The sequence below is a fragment of the Rhodotorula graminis genome (genome assembly GCF_001329695.1).
Source record: "Rhodotorula graminis WP1 unplaced genomic scaffold RHOBAscaffold_7, whole genome shotgun sequence".
In the NCBI taxonomy this organism is placed as follows: Eukaryota; Fungi; Basidiomycota; class Microbotryomycetes; order Sporidiobolales; family Sporidiobolaceae; genus Rhodotorula; species Rhodotorula graminis.
In genome coordinates, this window is record NW_017264934.1 from 174,415 (window position 1) to 194,960 (window position 20,546).

The 20,546-nt window shown below is 67.4% G+C and overlaps 5 protein-coding genes across 5 annotated transcripts; 4 read left to right on the forward strand and 1 right to left on the reverse strand.

Moving 5' to 3' along the window:
- Positions 1 to 84: 84 nt before the first annotated feature.
- On the reverse strand, positions 85 to 3,603 carry RHOBADRAFT_53623 (uncharacterized protein; the record flags this gene model as incomplete). Its single annotated transcript, XM_018416924.1, has 11 exons — positions 85 to 223; positions 303 to 362; positions 461 to 1,034; positions 1,129 to 1,367; positions 1,456 to 1,562; positions 1,626 to 1,726; positions 1,798 to 2,361; positions 2,431 to 2,817; positions 2,886 to 3,154; positions 3,224 to 3,396; positions 3,460 to 3,603. The coding sequence occupies 11 exons, from the start codon at positions 3,601 to 3,603 to the stop codon at positions 151 to 153; spliced, it is 2,691 nt and encodes an 896-aa protein (XP_018270715.1). The 3' UTR covers positions 85 to 150.
- Positions 3,604 to 3,938: 335 nt separating this feature from the next.
- RHOBADRAFT_27067 (uncharacterized protein) lies at positions 3,939 to 6,095 on the forward strand. The gene is made up of 7 exons (XM_018412778.1): positions 3,939 to 3,967; positions 4,086 to 4,315; positions 4,389 to 4,728; positions 4,796 to 5,107; positions 5,190 to 5,270; positions 5,345 to 5,360; positions 5,436 to 6,095. The coding sequence occupies exons 2-7, from the start codon at positions 4,122 to 4,124 to the stop codon at positions 6,002 to 6,004; spliced, it is 1,512 nt and encodes a 503-aa protein (XP_018270716.1). The 5' UTR covers positions 3,939 to 3,967; positions 4,086 to 4,121; the 3' UTR covers positions 6,005 to 6,095.
- A 1,044-nt stretch (positions 6,096 to 7,139) lies between these two features.
- On the forward strand, positions 7,140 to 11,467 carry RHOBADRAFT_36574 (uncharacterized protein; the record flags this gene model as incomplete). The annotated part of the gene is made up of 12 exons (XM_018413363.1): positions 7,140 to 7,625; positions 7,754 to 7,841; positions 7,908 to 8,218; positions 8,305 to 8,664; positions 8,746 to 9,057; positions 9,151 to 9,359; positions 9,431 to 9,560; positions 9,627 to 10,020; positions 10,098 to 10,171; positions 10,251 to 10,697; positions 10,783 to 10,955; positions 11,032 to 11,467. 12 exons carry the CDS (start codon positions 7,140 to 7,142, stop codon positions 11,183 to 11,185), a joined length of 3,138 nt encoding a protein of 1,045 aa, XP_018270717.1. The 3' UTR covers positions 11,186 to 11,467.
- Positions 11,468 to 11,570: 103 nt separating this feature from the next.
- Positions 11,571 to 13,054, forward strand: RHOBADRAFT_36577 (uncharacterized protein). Its single transcript, XM_018413364.1, has 4 exons — positions 11,571 to 11,612; positions 11,737 to 11,946; positions 12,019 to 12,564; positions 12,642 to 13,054. The coding sequence occupies exons 2-4, from the start codon at positions 11,788 to 11,790 to the stop codon at positions 12,915 to 12,917; spliced, it is 981 nt and encodes a 326-aa protein (XP_018270718.1). The 5' UTR covers positions 11,571 to 11,612; positions 11,737 to 11,787; the 3' UTR covers positions 12,918 to 13,054.
- A 5,560-nt stretch (positions 13,055 to 18,614) lies between these two features.
- On the forward strand, positions 18,615 to 20,343 carry RHOBADRAFT_53627 (uncharacterized protein; the record flags this gene model as incomplete). The annotated part of the gene is made up of 5 exons (XM_018416925.1): positions 18,615 to 18,642; positions 18,729 to 18,796; positions 18,860 to 18,897; positions 18,958 to 19,049; positions 19,120 to 20,343. The coding sequence occupies 5 exons, from the start codon at positions 18,615 to 18,617 to the stop codon at positions 20,124 to 20,126; spliced, it is 1,233 nt and encodes a 410-aa protein (XP_018270719.1). The 3' UTR covers positions 20,127 to 20,343.
- Positions 20,344 to 20,546: the final 203 nt, after the last annotated feature.

Here is a 20,546-nt window from a genome sequence, read left to right on the forward strand (position 1 = left end):
CGTCCTCTTTCGTAGTCTCGCCGCTCGAGCTCTCGTCGACAACGTCCTCATCTCTCTCGGCTCACGCGCACAGAACCGTCGACAGACAGATCGACAGATGCGGCAAAGTTGCAGTGTGGCACGGCTGCGACCAAGGAGGAAGGGGCGGATCTAGAACGTGCCGAGCGATGCAAACTGCCCGAGGGCCGTGCGGGAGTTCCACGAAAAGGTCGGGTCGGCGTACCTGCGCGCAGGGCGACAGACAGAGTGTCAGTGTCGCTGGGTTGGGAAGAGAGGGACAGAGGAGCGAGAGGGGAGCGTACTCGGGGCCCTCGAGGACGGCGAGGTCGAACTTGTCGTCGAGGTCGGGCTGGTCCTGCGAACTGCGGTCGGCGACGTCTACATGTCAGTCCGACGCCATCGTAAGAGAGACAGAGGAAGAAAGAGAGAGAGAGACAGAGAGAGACAGGCCGTGACGCACAGGCTATACTCGCCCTCCCACGCGAGCGACTCCTCGTCGCCGGCTCCTCCTCCTCCTCGGCCGAACAAGCTTCCGACACCGTCTCCCCCGCCAGCTCCCCCACCGAGCACTGCCGCCGGATCGACGAACCCTCCCTCGTGCCCGTCGAGCTCCGCCTCGGCCGCCACGAGCGGGTCGACCCCGGCCCGCTCGGCCCTCTCGAGCGTGCGCCCGACCTGCCCGATTAAGTCGTCGAAGGCCATCGCGCGCTCGTGGGCGCTCGCCGTACCGTCCTTGCGGCGCTCGTACGCGCGCAGCAAGAGGCGGAACGCGGCGAGCGAGGACGACGCGACGGTGCGGACGGCGGCGATGCGCGACGAGGTGTGTTTTGTGAGGTAGGGGAGCGTCGACGTGATGAGGGCGAGGTCGTCGTCGTCCTGCTGGGTCGGACGAGGCGTGACGAGCGAGGGAGAGGCGGAAGAGGAGGGCGAGGCGGACGGCGAGGGGTGCGCGATCGAGTGGAAGAGCGACGTAAAGAGGGCGACGACGGCCATCTGGACCGTCAAGAGCTGGAAGCCCTGCTTGAGCATCGGGGCTGTTGCACACGGAGAGAGAAAGTCAGTACGAGGCGGCTCGTCGGGCAGGACCAAGTCGCTCAAGGGAAGAAGGGCGAGGTCGAGGCGACGCACCCGAGTTGAGCGACACCTGGCACTGCAGGATGCTCCTCGCGCTCGCGAGCGCCTTTGCCGTGCTCTCGGCGTAGCGCGCGCTCGTCCACCCCCTGCCCAGCCACGGCCGGTGCAGCCGCAGGATGCGCGACTGGACACTCTGGACGGCCATGTTGCGCCGCCACAGGCTCGTCAGGGGCTCGCCGAGCGGCGGGATGTAGCCCTCGGCGAGCTCGGTCGGGAGCGAGTCGAGGATGGCGCTGCAAGAGGGGCATGGGCAGGTCGAGGAGGTCAGTCGCCAATCTTCTCACTCGCTGCCGACGAGACACGCAGAGAGCGAGGGCGCACCGGTAGTTGGCGTCGATGGCGGCGACCGCCTCGTAGCTGAACGTCTCCTTGCCCTCCATCATGACCTTGAACTTGCGCTGCTCGAGCGCGAGGCGAAACTTGACGAGCTGCGGGCGATGAGAGATGCGCATGAGCGACCTCGCAAACGACGGGAGAGAGAGGGGACGTACGTCGAGCGAGACGTCGGTGGCCTGGTGGACAGGGCGAGGTGCGACGACGCTTGTCGGCGACAGGTCGGCGTCGTTGTAGTTGCCGGGAAGGGCGGACGTCACTGCGGGTCGACGGCGGCTCGTCAGGTTCGTGCGCTCTGGAGCGACGCAGAGGAGGGAACGAGAGACGCACCGAGATGCGGCGGCAGGCTCGTCTTGATGCGGAGCGACGTGTAGTCGAGGAAGAGGAGCGTTGCGAGCATGCGGAGCGCCATCTCGCGCTTGAGCGAGTTGACGCCTGGCGGCAGGCCCGAGTACAGCTCGTCGTCGTCGGCGAGGACGGGCATCTTGTGCGGGTCGTCGCCGAGCGCGTGCAGGCCCATCGACTGGGCCATGCGGAGCGCGGCGCCGATGTACGTCTGGTGGCGCTCGGCCGACGCGCGGTTGCCGGCAAAGAGGAAGAACGGCGCAAAGAGGACGATGGCCTGCAGGGTGCGGAACCGGGGCTTGCCGGTCCAGTCGCCGCACTCGAGGGCGCTCTGCGCGCACTCGAAGTACCGCCACGGTAGCGACTCGAGGTCGGCCGCCGAGATCGACATGAGCGGCGTCGAGACGGGCGCCGACAGCGAGTTGACCGACAACGACAGGGTCATGGCGAGGCAGGCGACCCACAGCGGGTCGATCTCGGCGAGGCGACCCTCGGCGCGCAGGATGCAGAACGCGTCGTACTCGGCCTCGAACGTCGGCTTGTGGTGCACTGCGCGACCAGGGTTCGAGTCGGTCACGTTCGAGAGGACGAGTACGAGACGAGGAAGAGGGGACGCACAGTGCCAGGCCCAGTCGACGCGGTCAAAATAGTTGCGCAGCATCCAGTCGATCTCGGACTTGCGCTGCGGCAGGTTGGCGAAGATGTCGAGGAGGACGCGTTGCCGACGAGGGTCGATCGATGGGACGAGGAGCGACGCCATGGCGCGCGAGGGCAGGTCGTAGTGGGCCTCCTCGAGAGAGGGACGAGGAGGTTCGAGCGGGACGGGAAGGAAGGCCGCCGTGGGTGCGGGCGGTTGGTGCGTCGGTGGCAGCGGCAGGTTCGAGGGAAGAGGTGGAGGTACAGGTAGGACGGGGCGTTCTTGCGAGACGCGCGGCGTCGACGACTGGCGCGTCGTCTTGGTCCGGCTGCGGGACGACATGCGGGTCGCCGTGTGCTGCATCATCGCTGTAGGGGGAGGGCTCGATGGGTCAGTTCGACGCACAGTAGAGGTACGAGGGAAAGGAGCGACGCACCGAGTTCTTCGAGTACGAGCGCGGCGTCCTCGACGTTCTCGCCGTCCGACTCTCGCTCGTCGTCGTCCTCGTCCTCGTCCTCCTCCTCCATGGCCGACTCGACTTTGGCCGGTACTGGAGCGGGTACTGGTCGGGGCGGAACGGGCAGGACGGGCATGTCGAGGGCGATCTCGTGGTAGACGTCGGGTGCGAGGCGCTGCAGGACGGCCTCGAGGATGGCGACGCGCTGCTTGAGCTGCTCGTGCTCGACGGCGAGGGCGAACGGTTGACTGCGCGCATTGCTCGTGAGGTTAGCTGGGTCACGGGGAGGGAAAGAGAGTGAGAGGAAGAGGAAGTACGGAGGCGGTTCGACCTTGGGCTGCTCCCAGCGGCACGTGCCCTGCTCGCCGCGCTTGATGCAGGCCTCGCACGGGAGCTTGCGGTCGCACTTGATCTTGCGCTTCTTGCACGCGCTGCACGACAGGGCGGCGCGGTTGCGCTTGCGCTTGACCTTGACCGGTGCCGGGGAAGCCTGCGTTGGACGGGAGGTCAGGCGGGCGGGATGTGGGACGGTCAAGGGGAGAGAGGTGCGCACATCTGGATCGGTGGCGTCGACGTCTGCCGTGGCGCTGCGGGACCTTTTGGCCGACGGAGGAGCAGCAGCGCGACTGAGCGCTGGGTGGTGGGTCGAGGGGCCGGCGAGAGGCGGCGGTTCGGGGAGCGAGCTCGAGCCGTGCATGGCTGCGCTCGTGCTGGAGCGACAGGGGCCGGCGGTGTGAGCCAAGTTGAGCGAGAGAGTGCGGTGGCCGTCGTCGGGCGGACTTCGGCGCAAATGTCTCTCGCCGCGCTCTCTGCTCTCGCAAGCCGGCCAAACTGCTTGCTGGGACCGGGGAAACCTACTGCAGCACACGAGCACCACGCAGACACACACAGAGGCGGAGAGAAAAAGGGTGGATGGAGCTGACGCTGGCGGCGCGGGGCAGCCTTTGGTCCTCCTCCTCGCTCCCCCTCGTCGACCGCGATCCTCCGCACGACCACCTCGGCCTGCCCCTTGCACCTGCACCCACCCGCGCCGCGACCCACCACAGCGCGATCCTCTCTCGGTGAGCTCTCCTGCCCTCTTCTTCGTCTCGCTCGCCGAGTGATCGCACTCGGCCTCGTCCCACCTCTCCCTCCCTCGCGCACCCAGGACCCCGCTCACCACCTCAGGTCCTCCCACAGAGCCGACCCGCACACCCGGACCCGCCTCCCTTCGCCATGGCGTCCTCCCCCTCGTACCTCCTCCCGCGCACCAGCCAAGACGAGCTGCCCGCGGCGCTCGACCAGGCCCTCACCGACGTCGAGAACCAGTTCGACACCCCGACCGACCTCCTCAAGCAGATCACCGACCGCATGCTGTGGGAGTTCAACAAGGGCCTCGCAGGAGCCCCGACCGACGACGAGTCGTTCATGTCCGTCCCCCTCTCGCGCTCCCTTTCTCACTCGACCAGCCCCCGACACTGACTGACCCTCGCACGCACACAGGCCCATGATCCCGTCGTACCTCCAGCAGGTCCCGCACGGCACCGAGAAGGGCACCTACCTCGCCCTCGACCTCGGCGGCACCAACCTGCGCGTGTGCGAGGTCGAGCTCCTCGGCGACAGCAAGTGGCGCATGAAGCAGCAGAAGTACAAGGTCTCCGAGGCCCTCAAGGTCGGCGAGGTCACGGCCCTGTTCGACTACATCGCCGGCTCGGTCGACCACTTCCTGACCGAGATTGGCACGTCGGCGAGCGAGGACGAGAAGCTCCACCTCGGCTTCACCTTTTCGTTCCCTGTTCAGCAGACGGCCATCGCGGCGGGTACCCTCATGAGCTGGACCAAGGTGCGCCCCCCTTCTCCCTCCCTCGTCTCGTCCTGCGCGAGAGCTCACCCTTGTCCCGCACCGGCAGGGCTTCGAGTGCAAGAACGCGATCGGCAAGGACGTCGTCCAGCTCCTGCAGGACGCCCTCGACCGCAAGCACATCCACGTGCGCTGCAGCGCCCTCGTCAACGACACGTGCGGGACCCTCATGGCGGCCGCGTACGAGCGCGGCGACTGCCTGTGCGGCGGCATCTTCGGCACGGGCACCAACGGCGCCTACGTCGAGGACATTGACCGCCTCACCAAGATGGGCTTCCAGGCCGACGAGCTCGAGGCCAACAAGCGCCACGGCCTCGACAAGATGGTCGTCAACACCGAGTGGGGCGCGTTCGACAACGAGGTGCGCCCTCTCCCTCCCTCTCTCTCGGCGCAGCCTCCCTCGACGAGCAGCAGACTGACCCTCTCTGCCGTCCGACTCGCAGCGGACCGTCCTCCCGTTCACCGTCTTCGACAGCCGCGTGGACCGCATCTCGATCAACCCGCGCAAGCAGGCGTACGAGAAGGTGCGGCCTCTCTCTCCTTTTCTCTCTCGTCGACCGTACACGTACTGACTGAGCTCCTTGCGCCCTTTTCGCAGATGATCTCGGGCATGTGTGCGTCCCTGCTCGACCTTCTCAACTCGTCCTATCCCTCGCCATGCGCCTCTGACCCTCGTTCCCCTCACACAGACCTCGGTGAGGTGACGCGCAACGTCCTCCTGCACCTCGTCGACTCGCAGGTCCTGTTCAAGGGCTACTCGACGCGCGCGCTCAACGCCCACTACGGCCTCGACACGGCCCTCATGTCGGCGCTCGAGGCGCCGTTCGTGCCCAACTCGACCGAGTCGGGCGACCCGCTCGCCGCCGTGCGCGACGTCCTCACGTCGTCGCTCGGCCTCGCGCCCGCACTCGTCGCCGACGCCGACTGCTCGGCCGCCGCGCGCGTGTCCGAGGTCGTCGGCACCCGTGGCTGCCGCCTCGCCGCGTGCGCCATCGCCGCGACCGTGCGCCAGACGGAGCAGACGACCCAGGGCCAGGAGAAGGAGCTCGTGTTTGGCCTCGACGGCTCGCTCGTCGAGTTCTACCCGCGCTTCGAGCAGCGCGTGCGCGACGCGCTCGTCGAGATCCTCGGCGCCGACCAGGCCAAGAAGGTCAAGATTGCGCTCGCCAAGGACGGCAGCGGCGTCGGTGCGGCGCTGTGCGCCCAGGCGGCGGCCGCCATGGAGAGCAAGGGCGCGACGACGGTGCGCAAGGACTAGAGCGCGGTGCACGAGCAGGTGCAGGAGCAGGGGGGACGTCGTCGTTGCCTGTATGGTCAGTCGCATTGTACAGAATACTCTCTCGGGCGCGACTTGTCTGCGCCGGCGAGATGGCGAGAGAGTAAGACAGCCGAGCAGAGACGACGAAGCGCGGGCCGGCGGACCAGGGGCGAAGGACCAACGGCTTCAGCGAGCGAACCTGCTCCCTTGAGAGCTCGTCTCGAGGTCGTCCGCTCCAAAGCTGGAGCACTGCGCCCGCTCGCGAGAGGAAGCCGCGTCGTCCTCGACTTGGGAAGGTCGGTCGGTTCGCTCTCTTCCTCTTCCTGCTTCCCTCGCACAGCTTGTCGGGTGCACTGGATACGTTCCTGAGTCGATGGCACAGGCTTGCGGCTCGCAAAGAATGGAAATATCGAGTCGTACCGAGCCAAATCGACAGCTTGCGCTCGTGGCTCGAGCCTCCTCCTTTGCCGGACCGCCAGCTGCCCGCGCCCCTGCACACGCTTCTCTCGCCCCGGCCGAGCGACGGCGCTTCGCTCCACATGTCAGGGCGTGCACGACCGCGAGGAAAGAAGGAGCTCGACGAGGGAGATAGGGAACCCCGCTCACGAGGCTTTTCTTTCCGGTCCAGCCGCGGCCGGTTTGCGGACGTCAGACGATCGGTGTTTTGCTTGCACGTGCAGGCTCGCACCTCGCGTTCGTAGCGCTTCAAGGTTCGAGCAGCGGGAGCAGGACGAGCGCTTTGACCCTCTGTAGCTGCGAACCTGCCTGCAGGCTTCCTCTAGAGCGGGTCCCTTGCACCGCACGGTCGAGGTGGACGAGGGGAGCGTGCTCTTGGCGTTGTGCTTCTCCTGAACGACGGACGCCGGCTCACGGACCCGCCAAAGTCGGCACGGAGCGGCTCGAGACTGGCAGCCGAGCTTTTGCTCTTCCTCGTCGTCCTCTCGCCCGCCGTTCGTCCGTTCGAGCGTGCTGCCGAGCGCAAGCACCTGCATCGTTACCAAAAGGCAACGTCCGCCCACCCTCCAGCTTTTCCCACCCTTGAGTCGAGCGCGGCCACTCTCTTCCTCCTTCCCACCACTCCGACTCGCCACCACCCCTCGCCGCGCGCCACTCGCCGAGCCGCCCCGACAGCAAGATGCGCCGCTTCCTCGCCACGGCGGCCCCACCTCGTCGCCCTATCTCGCCGGCCACCACCGCGAGGTTCCTCTCGTCGCGCTCGTCCGGCTCGACCCGACCGGCCGCCTACCCGCTCGCCCCGAGCACGCCCGCCCAGCACCAGCTGCAGCACACCCGCACCCTCGCGACCGGTCTCTCGCAGACCTCGACCCCGGTTCCCTCCTCGAGCGTCTTCGCCGCGACCGATGACCTCCTCCGGCGGCACGTCGGGCCCCAGCCGGCCTCAGTCGACAAGATGCTCCACGCCCTCGGCTACGAGTCGCTCGACGCGTTCGTCGACGACTGCGTGCCGCGCGAGATCCGGCTTGCCGAGGACGCCATCGCCGACGAGGGCGCCGACGGCATCCGCGCCCTGAGCGAGAGCGAGCTCCTGCGCCGCGCCAAGGACATCGGGCGCAAGAACACGGTCGCAAAGAACTTTATCGGCCTCGGGTACCACCAGGCGGTGCGTCCTCGTCCTCCTTTCCCCCTTTCCCCCCACCCTCGCCTCGACCTCTCTCCTCCCAGCCGGCTCGCCCTTACTGCCGGCTCGCGGTACACAGAGCTGACCATGTACCTCGTCCCTACTCGCAGGTCCTACCGCAGGTCATCCTCCGCAACATGCTCGAGAACCACAGCTGGTTCTCCCAGTACTCGCCTTACCAGGCCGAGATCTCGCAGGGTGAGCAGCGCCGCCTGTTTCTCGCCGACTCGAGGGCATCAACTGATCTCCTCCATGCACACACAGGCCGCCTCGAGTCGCTCATCAACTTTCAGTCGCTCACGACCTCGCTCACCGGCCTCGACATCGCCAACGCGTCGCTCCTGGACGAGGGCACGGCGGCCGCCGAGGGCATGGTCATGGCCTTTGGCCAACTTCGCGAGAAGCGCAAGACCATCTTTGTCGACCGCAGCGTCCTTCCGCAGACGGTCGCCGTCCTGAGGACGCGCGCCGAGCCGTTCGGGATCAAGGTCGTCGTCGGCAACGTCCGCAAGCTCATCTCGGACGAGTCGGGCGACAAGGAGCAGCACAAGGACCTCATCGGCGTTCTCGTCCAGGTGCGCTCGTCTTCCCTCCCTCTCTTTCGCGCGCCGAGCCGGAACCGAGAGACGGGCGACCGACTCTACTTCCTCCCCTCGCGCAGTACCCGAACCTGCGAGGCGACATCGCCGACTGGGAGGGCGTCGCCAAGCGCACACACGACCTCGGCGGCTTCGTCCTGTGCGCGACCGACTTCCTCGCCCTCACCGCCATCAAGCCGCCCGGCGAGTGGGGCGCCGACATCGCGTTCGGCAACGCCGCCCGCTTCGGCGTCCCGCTCGGCTACGGTGGGCCGCACGCCGCCTTCTTCGCCTGCAAGGACGCCCTCAAGCGCCGCATGCCCGGCCGCCTGATCGGCCTGTCCAAGGACGCCGACGGCCGCCCGGCGTACCGCCTCGCGCTCCAGACGCGCGAGCAGCACATTCGTCGCGACAAGGCGACGAGCAACATCTGCACGGCCCAGGTGCGTCCTCGCCTTTCTCCTCAATCTCGCCGTTTCTCTGTCGAGCAGCTCACTGACCCTCCCTCGAGTGACCTCTCGCAGGCCCTTCTCGCCAACATCTCGGCCATGTACGCCGTCTACCACGGCCCCGAGGGCCTGCGCCAGATCGCCGAGAAGGTGCACGGCCTGACGCGAGTCGTTGCCGCCGTCGTCGGCAAGCTCGGCCACAAGGTCGTCAACGAGTCGTTCTTCGGCGACCTGTCGATCCGCCTGTCGGGCACCGCCGCGAGCGTCGTCCACGAGGCGGCAGCAGAGCGCAACGTCAACCTGCGCCGCATTGACGACAACCACGTCGCCGTCTCGTTCGACGAGTCGCACGGCCTCGAGGACATCGTCGACCTTGTCAACGTCTTCGTCGCGATCCAGACGAACGCCAACCGGCCCGGGCGCGCGTCCGAGTACACCGCCGAGTCGCTCGTCGCGTTCGCCGAGAGCATCGGCGTCCAGGCGCCGCGTCCTCTCGGCGCGAGCACCGGCGTGCGCTCGACCGGGCGCGACATCCCGCCGATCGACTCGCCCGCCATCCCCAAGCACCTCGCGCGCACGACGCCCTTCCTCACCCAGTCGGTCTGGAACTCGCACCACAGCGAGACCGACATCCTGCGGTACATGCACCACCTCCAGAGCAAGGACTTGTCGCTCGTGCACGCGCCCATGTGCGTCCTCCTCTTCTTCCTCCCCATCCTCTTCCCTGCGGCGCCTCATTGAATCTCTCGCGTCTTCGCAGTCCTCTCGGCTCGTGCACGATGAAGCTCAACTCGACGACGTCGCTCACGCCGTTCACTTGGGACGAGTACGCCAAGATCCACCCGTTCGCCCCTGTCGACCAGGCCGCCGGCTACAAGGAGATGACCGACGTGCGTCCCCTCTTTCCCTTCAAGTCCTTGCGTCGACGTTGACTGACCCAGTCGCGACGTCCACAGGAGCTCGCCCACGACCTGTCGAAGCTCACCGGCCTCCCCGGGTGCTCGCTCCAGCCCAACTCGGGCGCGCAGGGCGAGTACGCCGGCCTGTCGGTCATTCGCGCCTACCACCTCTCGCGCGGCAACGGCCACCGCAATGTGTGCCTCGTCCCGGCCTCGGCGCACGGCACCAACCCGGCGTCGGCCGTCATGGCCGGCATGCGCGTCGTGCCCGTCAAGAACCTCGCGTCGGGCTACCTCGACCTGGCCGACCTCAAGGCCAAGGCCGAGAAGCACAAGGACGACCTCGCCGCGTTCATGGTCACGTACCCGTCGACGTTCGGCGTCTTCGAGGGCGGGATCGAGGAGGCGTGCGAGGTCATCCACTCGCACGGCGGCCAGGTCTACCTTGACGGTGCGTCTCGCTCTCTCTTTCTCTCCGTTCGACGAGCAGGGGACAAGCATTGACAACTCGGTACGATCCCCTCGCAGGCGCCAACTTCAACGCCATGATCGGGCTCACGTCGCCGGGCAAGGTCGGCGCCGACGTGTGCCACCTCAACCTCGTGCGTCCCTCCCTTTCCTCTCGACGCGTCGTCCCCTCCCCGACTCGACACTCACGCTCTGCGTCCCTCTCCCGTGCAGCACAAGACGTTCGGCATCCCGCACGGCGGCGGCGGTCCCGGCATGGGCCCCATCTGCGTCGCCGAGCAGCTCATCCCGTTCCTCCCGGGCCACCCGCTCGTCCCGACTGGCGGCAAGGAGGCGATCGGCCCCGTCTCGGCGGCGCCGTTCGGCAGCACGAGCATCCTGTCGATCTCGTGGGCCTACATCCGCATGCTCGGCGCGCACGGCCTCAAGTACTCGACCAAGCTCGCCCTGCTCAACGCCAACTACGCCATGCACCGCCTCCAGGAGCACTACCGCGTGAAGTTCGTCAACGACAAGGGCCGGTGCGCCCACGAGTTCATCATCGACCTCGCCGAGTTTGACGAGAAGGCCGGCATCAAGATCATGGACGTCGCCAAGCGCCTGCAGGACTACGGCATCCACCCGCCGACGTGCTCGTGGCCCATCTCGACCGCCATGCTCGTGCGTCCCTGCCTACCTCCTCCTCGTTCTCGACGACTACGAGCGCGAGACTGACCTTTTCCCCCTCCCTCGCCCGTTCGCGCAGATTGAGCCGACCGAGTCCGAGGGCCTGCGCGACATCGACGCCTTCTGCGACGCCATGATCAAGATTCGCCACGAGATTGACGAGATCGCCGACGGCAAGCAGCCTCGCGGCAACAACACGATCACCAACGCGCCGCACACGCAGCAGGTCGTCATCTCGTCCGAGTGGGACCGGTCCGTCCTCTCCCTCCTTATCTTTCTCTCGTCGTCGTCGCAGCAGCGTCGCTCATTCCTCCTTGCGCACCTGCAGCCCCTACACTCGCGAGCAGGCGGCGTACCCGCTCCCGCACCTCCGTCACCGCAAGTTCTGGCCGAGCGTGAGCCGCGTCGACGACAAGCACGGCGACATGAACCTCGTCTGCGAGTGCGGCACCGTCGACGAGTACGCCTCGGAGCCGGCATAGGCGGTCCTGGGCGTGCAGCACCGGCCCTCGCTCCCTCCTTCCTCTTTCCCTCCCTCGTACCTTGCACCCTCTCGCGCCTCGTTACTACCCTATACCGCCACCGCCCATCCCGTCTCCCCACCAGCTCGCTGTCGTTCCTCTCCCTCTCTAGTCTCTCCCTCGCCCTCTCCTTTGTTGCGCCTTCTGTTCGTCTCGTTCTTCTCGGCAGTGCTCTGGGTTGTACGAATCTCAACATCGCAGGCGAAAGCCACCCTTGCAATCCTTCAACTCGTTTGCAGACCCTCTTTGGCCCGTTCGCAGTTCGCAGAGAGAGGGAGCGAGAGACTCGAGTGAGCCAGAGCCGCGAATCGCCGGCGAGGATGGTGCAGCAGGAGAAGTGGACGACGACAGCTCGTGCAGCCTCGCCGAGCGCCCCGTGCTTGCTCTGGTGCGCCTCAGCAGCATCCCTGAGGACCTTCCCGGCCAGTACTGACCCGTCTGCCCTTTTCCCTCGCCTCGCTCGCCTCCTGCGTCTCCCCACCTCGACGTCTCGCTCGCCCACCTCGCCACAGCTCTCGACCTGCACCGCTGTACCTCTCAGCCGCTCAAGACACTCGTACAGCATGACCGTCAGCCACCACAGCCACTCGGGCGAGTTCTGCTGTCACGCCAAGGGCACTCTCGCCGAGGTCGTTGATGAGGCGATTCGGCAAGGGTTCTCGACGTTCGGCCTGTCTGAGCACGTTCCACGGTACCACGAGTCACACATGTACCCGGAGGAGGTGCGTCCCGCCCCCTTCGAGCTCTCTGCGGCGAGCCTGTCCTCACCTCGTCCTCCTCGCCCCTCCTTGCAGTCGCACCTCTCGCCCGCCGACCTCGCCGACACCTTCGACGCCTACCTCGTCGAGGCGCATCGACTCAAGAAGCAGCACGCGGGCAAGATCGACCTCCTCGTCGGCCTCGAGAGCGAGTACATCGACGACGCCGGCCTCGACGAGCTCGCGGCCCTCATCGAGCGCAAGGGCACGGCGATCGAGTACGTCGTCGGGAGCGTGCACCACTGCGACGAGCTCCCGATCGACTTCGACAAGGCGCGCTTCGACGACTGCGTGCAGCGGCAGTCGGCGGCGAGCGAGGAGGACCGCCTCGTCCAGCTCTTCTCGACCTATTTCGACAACCAGCACACGCTTCTCAAGCGCCTCGAGCCCGAGGTCGTGGGCCACTTCGACCTGTGTCGCCTGTACTACCCTGACGTCGACTTTCGCGCGTTCGCCGACGTCTGGGCCCGGATTGAGCGCAACGTCGAGCTCGCCGTCTCGTACGGCGCCCTGTTCGAGGTCAACGCGTCGGCTTTCCGCAAAGGGTGGAGCACAGCGTATCCTGGTACCGAGGTCTTCGATGTGCGCCCACTCTCTCTCTCTTTGTCTCCCTCGCTGCAGCGTCACCGTGTCCACGTCCTGACCTCCCTCTCGCGCAGCTCATCCTCGCCAAGGGCGGCCGGTTCACTCTCTCGGACGACTCGCACGGCCCACAAGCTGTCGGGCTTCACTACGACCGCGCGTACGCCTACTTGCGCGAGCGCGACGTGCAAGAGCTTTGGCGGCTCGTGCCGGCGAGCGAGGGCGACAAGGTCAAGCGGGGCGTTCGGGCCGAGAAGATCGAGGGCGGGCCATGGCTCGACGCTTGGCCGCAGCTGCTCGCGTCGACGACGAGGCGGGACGAGGCGGGACGAGATGGCACGAGAACGGACTGAATTGCACAGAGACTGAGTGCGCGCGTTCGCGCAGCTAGACAAGCGAGACGAGGAGAGGAGGTATGGTGCGAGAGGGAAAGCGGTATCGTCGACAGAGAGGTGTACACAAAAAGCGAGAGGGAAGATGCGTCGCTCAGCCGAAAGGCGCCTCCCTGACGAGGGTCGAGAGCGAGTCCCAGGTCGCAAGCTCGATCTGCAGAGGGCTCGAGCGCTCAGGACGGCTCGGGGCGAGTGAAAAGAGAGAGGCGACGCACCCCCTTCCTCCTCGCCATGGCGCTCTGGTCGCTCTGGATGTCGTCGACGACGACGACGAACCGGCGCCAGGTCGTCGCGTACTTGAAGCGCGTGTGGACGATGTGGGCGAGGATCTCGTCGAACTCCTTGGCTGCGAGGGCGACAGAGTGAGCGACAGTACGTGACAGAGAGGGAGAGAGAAGAGCGGGCGCACCGGCGTCGACCTTGGGGACCGTCGCAGGCCAGGTCGCAAAGGGCGCGAGGAGGGTCGCCTTTTCCGTCCCGGCAAAGGCCGACGAGAGCGGCAGCTGGTCGCGGTCGATGATCTCGACCTTCGTGTTGGCGAGGCGCTCGACGATTGGCGATGACGAGCTGCGGAAAGGCAGAGAGTCAGGGCGAGACGAGGATGGGAGGAGAATCGGCTTGAACGCACTTGTAGGGCGAGCGCGAGCACGCGACGGTCGACGGGTGGACGAACACCTGGCACGTGCGGGCATAGACGTCGCGGACCGACGAGCAGAAGCGCTCGTACGCGGCGGCGTGGCGAAGCGTCGTGAGCGTCGGGACGACGAGGTAGCCTGCGCGAGCTTCGAGGTCAGGGCCCGCGTCGCTCGTCGAGTCGAAAGGGCGGCAGGGACGCACCGGCACGAAAGATCTCCTCGACGGGTTGGCCGGCACCGAACCGGAAGTACTCGACCGAGTGCGTCGGCAGGTTGACGAGCTCCGAGTACAGCGGCTCGAGCTGGGCGAACGAGTCGTTGCGGTGGACGAAGACGGCGTGGACGCCCTCGAGGCGCTCGGGAGTGACGGCGCCCATCGACATGAGGAGGTAGCCGAGCGCGAGCCCCTCGCCGACCATCTTGTCGTCGTGGTTGGTGAAGAGGATCGCGACGCCCTTGCTGCTCGGGGAAGGCGGCATCAGTACCTGCTCTGGCTCCTCGACCACACCTCGAGAGAAAAGGGGCGCACCTCTTGAGGCGACGCACGAGAGCCGCATCGATCGGGATGGCCTCGGCGCAGGCGACAGGGAGCGCCTCGCGCTCGAACCGCGAGTCGGCGGCGCACCACGACGTCTTGCGCAAGCGCGCCTCCATCTCGCCGAGGCGCCGTGCGAGGTCCGCCTTTGCCGCCTCGGCCTCCTTTGCGGCCGCGGCCGGGTCCACGGCGGCGGCGCCGTCCTCGGCGGGCGCGCCGACGCTGCTCGGCGAGGCGACACGAGGCGCTGCCGGCGCCGGCGCCGGTGCGGGCGCGGCAGGCTCCGCCACGACAGGCGTAGGAGCGACATGTGGCGCAGTGACGACAGGTGGAGGCGCTGATGCGCGAGCTGCGACTTGCACGGGGGCCTGCCGCATCGCCGACGGCGCAGGCTGGACCTGGCTCGTGCCAGAGGCGGCTGTCGGGCCCTCGGGCTTGCTCGCGAAGCGCACGCGACTGGCGGGAGCGGGCTCGTCGACGAAAGAGGAGGCGACAGGGGAGAGCGCAGGAGGGGATGGTGCGCCGGCAGCGACGGGCGTGGCGCCGCTCGTCTTCTTGATCGACATGGCCTTGAGCATGTTGATCGTCGCGTACGGGCCCTGGATCGTCGACGACATCTTGCGGGCCTGCGGCTTGACGGGGCCGAGCTCGGGCGACGGGCGCGACTCGGTCAAAGGGGCCGAGGTCGGGACGACGCGTTTTGGCGATGCAGGCGCAGCAGGACCGGGCGAGGCGCAAGCGGCCGCCTCGATGGCGCTCGGGGCAGATGTTGCGGACGGGGCTGACGCCTTGCCGTTGACCCAGTCGGGGTCGGCCGTCGGGAACTTGGTCGGCGCGAGCTCGGCGGCGGCCCTCGCGCTTTTCGGCAGGCGCTTGGGCGACGCGTCTTCCTCGGCGCTCGAGTCGGAGCTGCGTCGAGAAGGCTAGGAATCAGTGTGCGGCTGCCGAGGCGAGAGGTGGACAGTGCGACGCACGTGATGACGGGGTTGCGACCCTTCTTGAGCTTCTTGTTCGACGACGACGGCTGAGGGAGAGGTGACAGTGAGCGCTCCGCTTCTCCGAGCGACGACAATGAGATAGGGAGAGAGGACGCACCGTGTCGTCCACAGGGCGCTTCTTGGTCGCCGAACGGGCTCCCGCCGGGCTCTTGCTCGTCGACGCGACCGGGTCGTGCGCGCGAATCTTCTGCGCCGCCTTCTTCTCGGCCTTCTTCTCCCAATTCTCGGCCACGTCCGACTCGGCTCGACGAGGAACGGGCTGCTTCTCTGCGAGGCGACAAGACCGAGTGAGCTTTGCGTGGAGCGAACAGGCGAACGTAGTAGAGGAACGGCGACGCACCGCGCACTTTGGCCTGCTTGGCCTTGGCCCGCCGTTGGTCGAACTCGAGGAGGCTCGTCGCGCCGCTCGTGTTGCTGTCGCCCGCAGACGGCTGGCGGGTGAGCTCTTTGTCGGCGACGGGCGAGCCGGCGTTCTTCTTCTTCAAGGCCGCCTTCTCGGCGATCTGGCGCTGGACCTCGGCCTGCTTGCGCTCGTATTCCTCGACGAGCTCGAGACAGCCGGACAGGTTCTGCGGGTACGCGAGAGGCTGGTCAGCTCGCACGGTCGAGAGCCAGAAAGAGACGGTGCGAAGAGGGCCACGGCGACGCACTTCTATGGGCTCCCAGGTCTTCTCGTGCTCGCCGTACCCTTTCCACTTGACGAAGTAGCTGTGGGAAAGGGTCACAGAGTCAGGCAGTGAGCCCCGGGGCTGACGGCGGTCGATGCGAGAGAAGGATGCGAGGGGGACGCACCGCTTGGCGTTGGCCTGCTCGTCGAAGCGAGACGCGCGCACGGCCTCGACCTCGTACACGTCCTCGGGATCTTGCGCGTCGTCGCCCGAGCTGCTTGAGCCGCTGTCGAGGTCGACGAGGGCGTTGGCCGGCTGAGGGTTGTGCGCGCGCAGTTGCGGCTCGGGGGAGCGCATGTCGAGTGTGCGATTGCGCAGAGGGTGCGTGTTGTAGTAGCTGCAGGCGCTCCAGCCAGCCGGTGGCTCGCTCAGAGCTGTGCGTGCAGCGAGGTTGAGGGAAGGCGAGGTGGGGGATTTCGCTCGCCCCCCGCTCTCTCCAACTACGCACTCGCCCCGCTCCTGTGCATGGCTGAGCTCAAGCACAGCTACGAGCCATGCCCTGCGCGGTCTTTGCCGCGCGGCGCGAGGCCTGGCGGGTCGTCCTCACTCTCCTCCTGCGCTTCATCTGCTCTCGCTCGTTGCTCGCTCGGTACGGTACTTGGGGGACGCTCGAGGGTGCCGCGATGCTTGAGACAGGTCTGCGCTCTGCTACGGCAGCGTCGCTGCTCGTCTCGTGCGGCGTAGCTGCCCGGTCGGCCTCGCTTCGTCTCCCGGCCCTCTCGTCGGACAGCCTCTCGCCAAGTACGCCTCCTCGCCGCAGCTGGATCCCTTAGCTTCGGCGTACCGAGTACCGAGGCTTGCACGGCGCCCTTGACGAGGGCTTGAGCTGGCACCTGCTGTCGCAGCCGTCCTCGCAGGCTGCTCGACCCGCCGCCTCGTCTGCTGCTCTTCCGCTCGCTGCACGTCTCGCGACGACGTGCGCTTTCCTTACGATGCGGCCGCTCGAGCGCCTTGACGCCCGGCTTGGCTCGGCTCGGGCGAACGTCGTGCGCTGCATGCCCGACCTTTTCCTCCTCGCTCAGGTCCGCCGCCGTCCCTGCCGCATGGCTCGTCACGGCGCGTGCTGTCGAGTCGCGAGGGCGTCGAGTCTCAGCCTGCTCACGCTGCTCGGCCTTTGCCAGCAACGCGCAAATCTCGGCGGCGAGCCAGGGTTTCGTCTTCCTCCCCCTGATCGCTCTCGCGCTTTGTCCTTTCCGCCTTTGACCTGGGCGTGTCGCCACGGGAGCAGCGTGAACGCTGTCGAGCGAGTCGAGAGCTGTCGGTGCGCACTTGCCTGAGCGTGCGCTTGCGACCCACGGTTTCCGGCAAGGGCTCGGCGACCTGTGGAGGCCCGTGCGAGCGCTAGCGACAGGCGACGACGACGGGCAAGCACGACGAGGCGACTTGTTCCGCGGGCACCTGCCTGGCCCCTTCTCTCGCTCGCCGTCGAGCGCCCTCGTCCGTGCCGGAATGAAGGCTCAAGCCTGTCTCGACCGTGCGCCAGGTCCCAGGAACGAGGACGCGAGGAGCGGCGGATCCTCACGTCCGAGTCGCTCTTAAACATGCTTGCCGAGGCTCAGCCAGAAACAGCATCTCTCACCGCCTCGCCGTCTCGTCGCTGGCGTCGTTGGCACCGGCACAGCATCGAGTGAGGCCACCGACGAGCGAGAGGAACGTGCGCAGCTTCGGCGGCGTCGCTCGCGCGCATCCTGGTCGGGCGCTCGAACTTCTTTCTCGGCGCCGCAGCAGCTGCAGAAGAGAGCGGCGACGTCGGCGGCGTGCCGCAGCTTCGCTCCAGAGGAGCGTCCGACAAGCAGGCCCGTGCGTCCCGGCACAGAGTGGAGGAAGCGCTACTCGCGCCGGCGCATTCAAGCCTTCACTGGTCACTGGCCGAGGACAGCTCGTGTCCGAGGCGGATGACACGGAGGAGGAGGCGCCGAACACGCTCGAGGGGAAGAGGGAAGAGTGGGTGCAAACTGCGCTTGTCGTCGCGCCCGCGGATCGCAATCTGCATGCCGGCCCTGACGGATCGCCTCGACCGTTGAGCGTTTTCCCGTCGGTTCCGGCGGACAAAGTTGCGCAAGGTTCGAGAATGAAGTGACGATCGACGAGTTGCGGACCTCGGCTCGCGAACGACGTGCGTATGTGCTCCCGCTTTGCATTTGTCGGCCAGCCTCCCCCCTCGCTGGCCGGCCGCGACCGCGGCGGCGCTTTAGTAACGCAGGAGCGCTCTCGGTGCACTGCGCAGGCGAGACCGCGAAGGTGGGAGAGACCATGGCGCGCGAGGGCTCGCAGGCTAAGGCGACGTCCAGGCCCTCTGTGTCGCTGCAACTCAAGCCTGGTGTGGAAACGGGCGCGGCGCACGCTCGGCAAAGGCACAGGTCTGCTGTTTAGCGCGAGCGCCGGCAGTCGGCGCGACGTTTTTGTCGTCGGTGCTCGGGCCCCCAGCGGCGCCAAGTTGCAAATTACCGATCCGCCCTTGCCCCGCGCCACGCTAGCGAAGCGCCCTGTCTTCGCCGAGGAGAACATTGCCCTTCCGACGACGCCTCCGCTTTCATTGAGCGCGAGCAAAGGCGCGCCCTCTCCCTCCCCTCCTCCTCCCCCATCCTCCTCCAACCGCTCTCGACACAGCACCGCAGCCCGCCTCGCCCGACGGCCAAGGCCCGGCGTCTGCGTGACGCAGCACTGCTTCTCGTCGGCGACCCCTGCACTCCCCGCAACACCGCGAGCTAGCCTCGTCCGCGTTCGCCCACCCCGACCCCGACGCTCGACCTCGCTCCGCGTCGCCCACCTCTCGCCTGCACCTGTCGCTCGACACGTCTCGCACAAGCTCGACAGCGGCCATGGGTGGCGAGCTGCCTCGTTCTGGCCGTGCGTCGCGTCGTTCTTCCTCGCCGCCCTCTTTAGCGCCGGACTGACCTCGCCGAGTCGGCCGACTCTTCCCTGTGGGCGCGCAGACTCGTACTTTGGCACCGTCTCGTCGGCTCAAGAAGCGCACGCGATCCTCGAGGCGTGCAAGCATGGCGTGCGTCCTCTTCCTCTTGCTCTGGCGGAGCGAGCGGTCCTGACCTGGTTGAACCTCGCGCAGCTCCTTCCACGAGTCACTCGCCGCTTGACCGATGACGAGTGCGTCCCCCTCTCCCTCTCTCACTCTCTCGAGAGGACACTGACCCGCCGCGTGTGCAGGCGTTTGCGGTTCGTGCGCGCTGGAGCCGTCTTTGTGTGGGAGGAGGAGGAGGCTGGCATCCGCCGGTGGACCGACCACATTAAGTGGAGCCGTGTGTCCCTCGCCCTCGCCACTCTTTCACACTCTCTCACCGGCGAGCTGACACGCCGTCCATCCCACAGCGTCGCGAGTTTCGGGCGCCTTCTTGACCTATACCGAGGTTCCGCCTCGAGGCGACGACACGCTCGTCAAGCAGTCGTTCTCGTCGGTCGACGGCAGCGGGACCAAGATGCACCTCATCGCCTACACGAGCAAGTCGACCGCCGTCACCTCGGTCCTCCCGTGCGCCGCGCAAGACCCCCTCATCCAGCACATGCTCGCCCAGCGCACCTCGGCCGGCCGGGATCCTCGCGACCGCCCCTTCCCGCCGTCGGCAATAGCGGCACCTCCTCCCTCTCGACCGCCCGACCCGTCGCACGCCCTGCCGACCCCGCCGTACGGCTCGGCGCCGCCGACCGCCGACCCGAACCGCATGCACCTCCAGCGCTCGTCGATGAGCTTCCAGAGCCCGGGCACACGGCCGCAGACGGCCTCGTCGAGCGACGAATCGCGGCCGCAGACGTCAGCGTCCGAGCCGCGACAAGGCGCGGCCAAGGACCCGCACATGCGTCACGCACCCGGCCTGTCCCTCTCGTACCCGTCGCTCCTGCACCCGGCCGTGACGTCGGTCGCGCCCACGACGTCCCCTCTCCCCCTCACGCCGACTTTCCCGCCGCCGCCGCCCTCGGCGCACGGCTCGCCCCGCCTGTGGCCGTTCGCCTACGACCTGCCGCGGCAGGACTATCCGCCGCGCTCGGCGTCGCACCCGCGCTCTGCGGCGCACCGCCCGTCGCCTCGCCTGTCGCACAGCCCGCCGTCCGTCACGGCGTCGAGCTGGGGCGCTCCTTCGACCGCCGACTCGTCGTCGGCCACGACCGCCTCGCCGTTCGACACCCAGCCTCGGCACCTCCCGCCGCTCGAGCTGCGGTCGCCAGGACACCTCGCGACGGGCAGCGACCTGTCGTCGCACCACGACGCCCACGGGCAGCGTCGAGCGCTGTCAGATGGCGACCAGTGGTTCCCGCCGCGGCAGCACGGCCGAGGCGCAGAGGACGAGCGCCAGTTGCGGCTTCTCGGGCGGTCTTTCTAGCCTCCTCTCCCCTCGCATCACCCACGCACAGCATCACCCTGTCGTTCCATACCCTCTACTTTACCCCTCGCCCTCTCGCTTCCTTTCGCCGGCGCCTTCCCGCACGGCCCGCCTTCCCCCTTCTCCTTGTTGTTCCGAAACGTCTCGAAACGCCTGTAGCACTCTCTTTACTCTCCCCTGACGAGGCGCATAGCCTTTGCAATCACGCTTCCTCGAGCATGAGCAGGTGCGAGCGCGAGAGGAAGCGAGAGAGCCACTGCGGCGAGAAGAGAGAGCGTCTGCGAGCTGCGCCTCTCTCGCGAGCTCTCGAGCCCGGGCCCGACCCACCTCGGTATGTACTGCGAGGCGCTCACTCGCTCGAACGGGCGAGAATGCTCTGCCACGCTGTTCAGAGAGCTGCGCCGTCGCCTCGGACAAAGC

Excerpts from the sequence above, each read along its gene's own strand:
- RHOBADRAFT_27067 (XM_018412778.1), top strand. The coding sequence starts at position 4,122 with ATGGCGTCCTCCCCCTCGTACCTCCTCCCGCGCACCAGCCAAGACGAG. Across the intron at positions 4,729-4,795 it reads CCCTCATGAGCTGGACCAAG|GGCTTCGAGTGCAAGAACGC; the intron begins GTGCGCCCCCCT and ends CCGCACCGGCAG. Across the intron at positions 5,108-5,189 it reads GGGGCGCGTTCGACAACGAG|CGGACCGTCCTCCCGTTCAC; the intron begins GTGCGCCCTCTC and ends TCCGACTCGCAG.
- RHOBADRAFT_36577 (XM_018413364.1), top strand. The coding sequence starts at position 11,788 with ATGACCGTCAGCCACCACAGCCACTCGGGCGAGTTCTGCTGTCACGCC. Across the intron at positions 11,947-12,018 it reads CACACATGTACCCGGAGGAG|TCGCACCTCTCGCCCGCCGA; the intron begins GTGCGTCCCGCC and ends CCCTCCTTGCAG. Across the intron at positions 12,565-12,641 it reads CTGGTACCGAGGTCTTCGAT|CTCATCCTCGCCAAGGGCGG; the intron begins GTGCGCCCACTC and ends CCTCTCGCGCAG.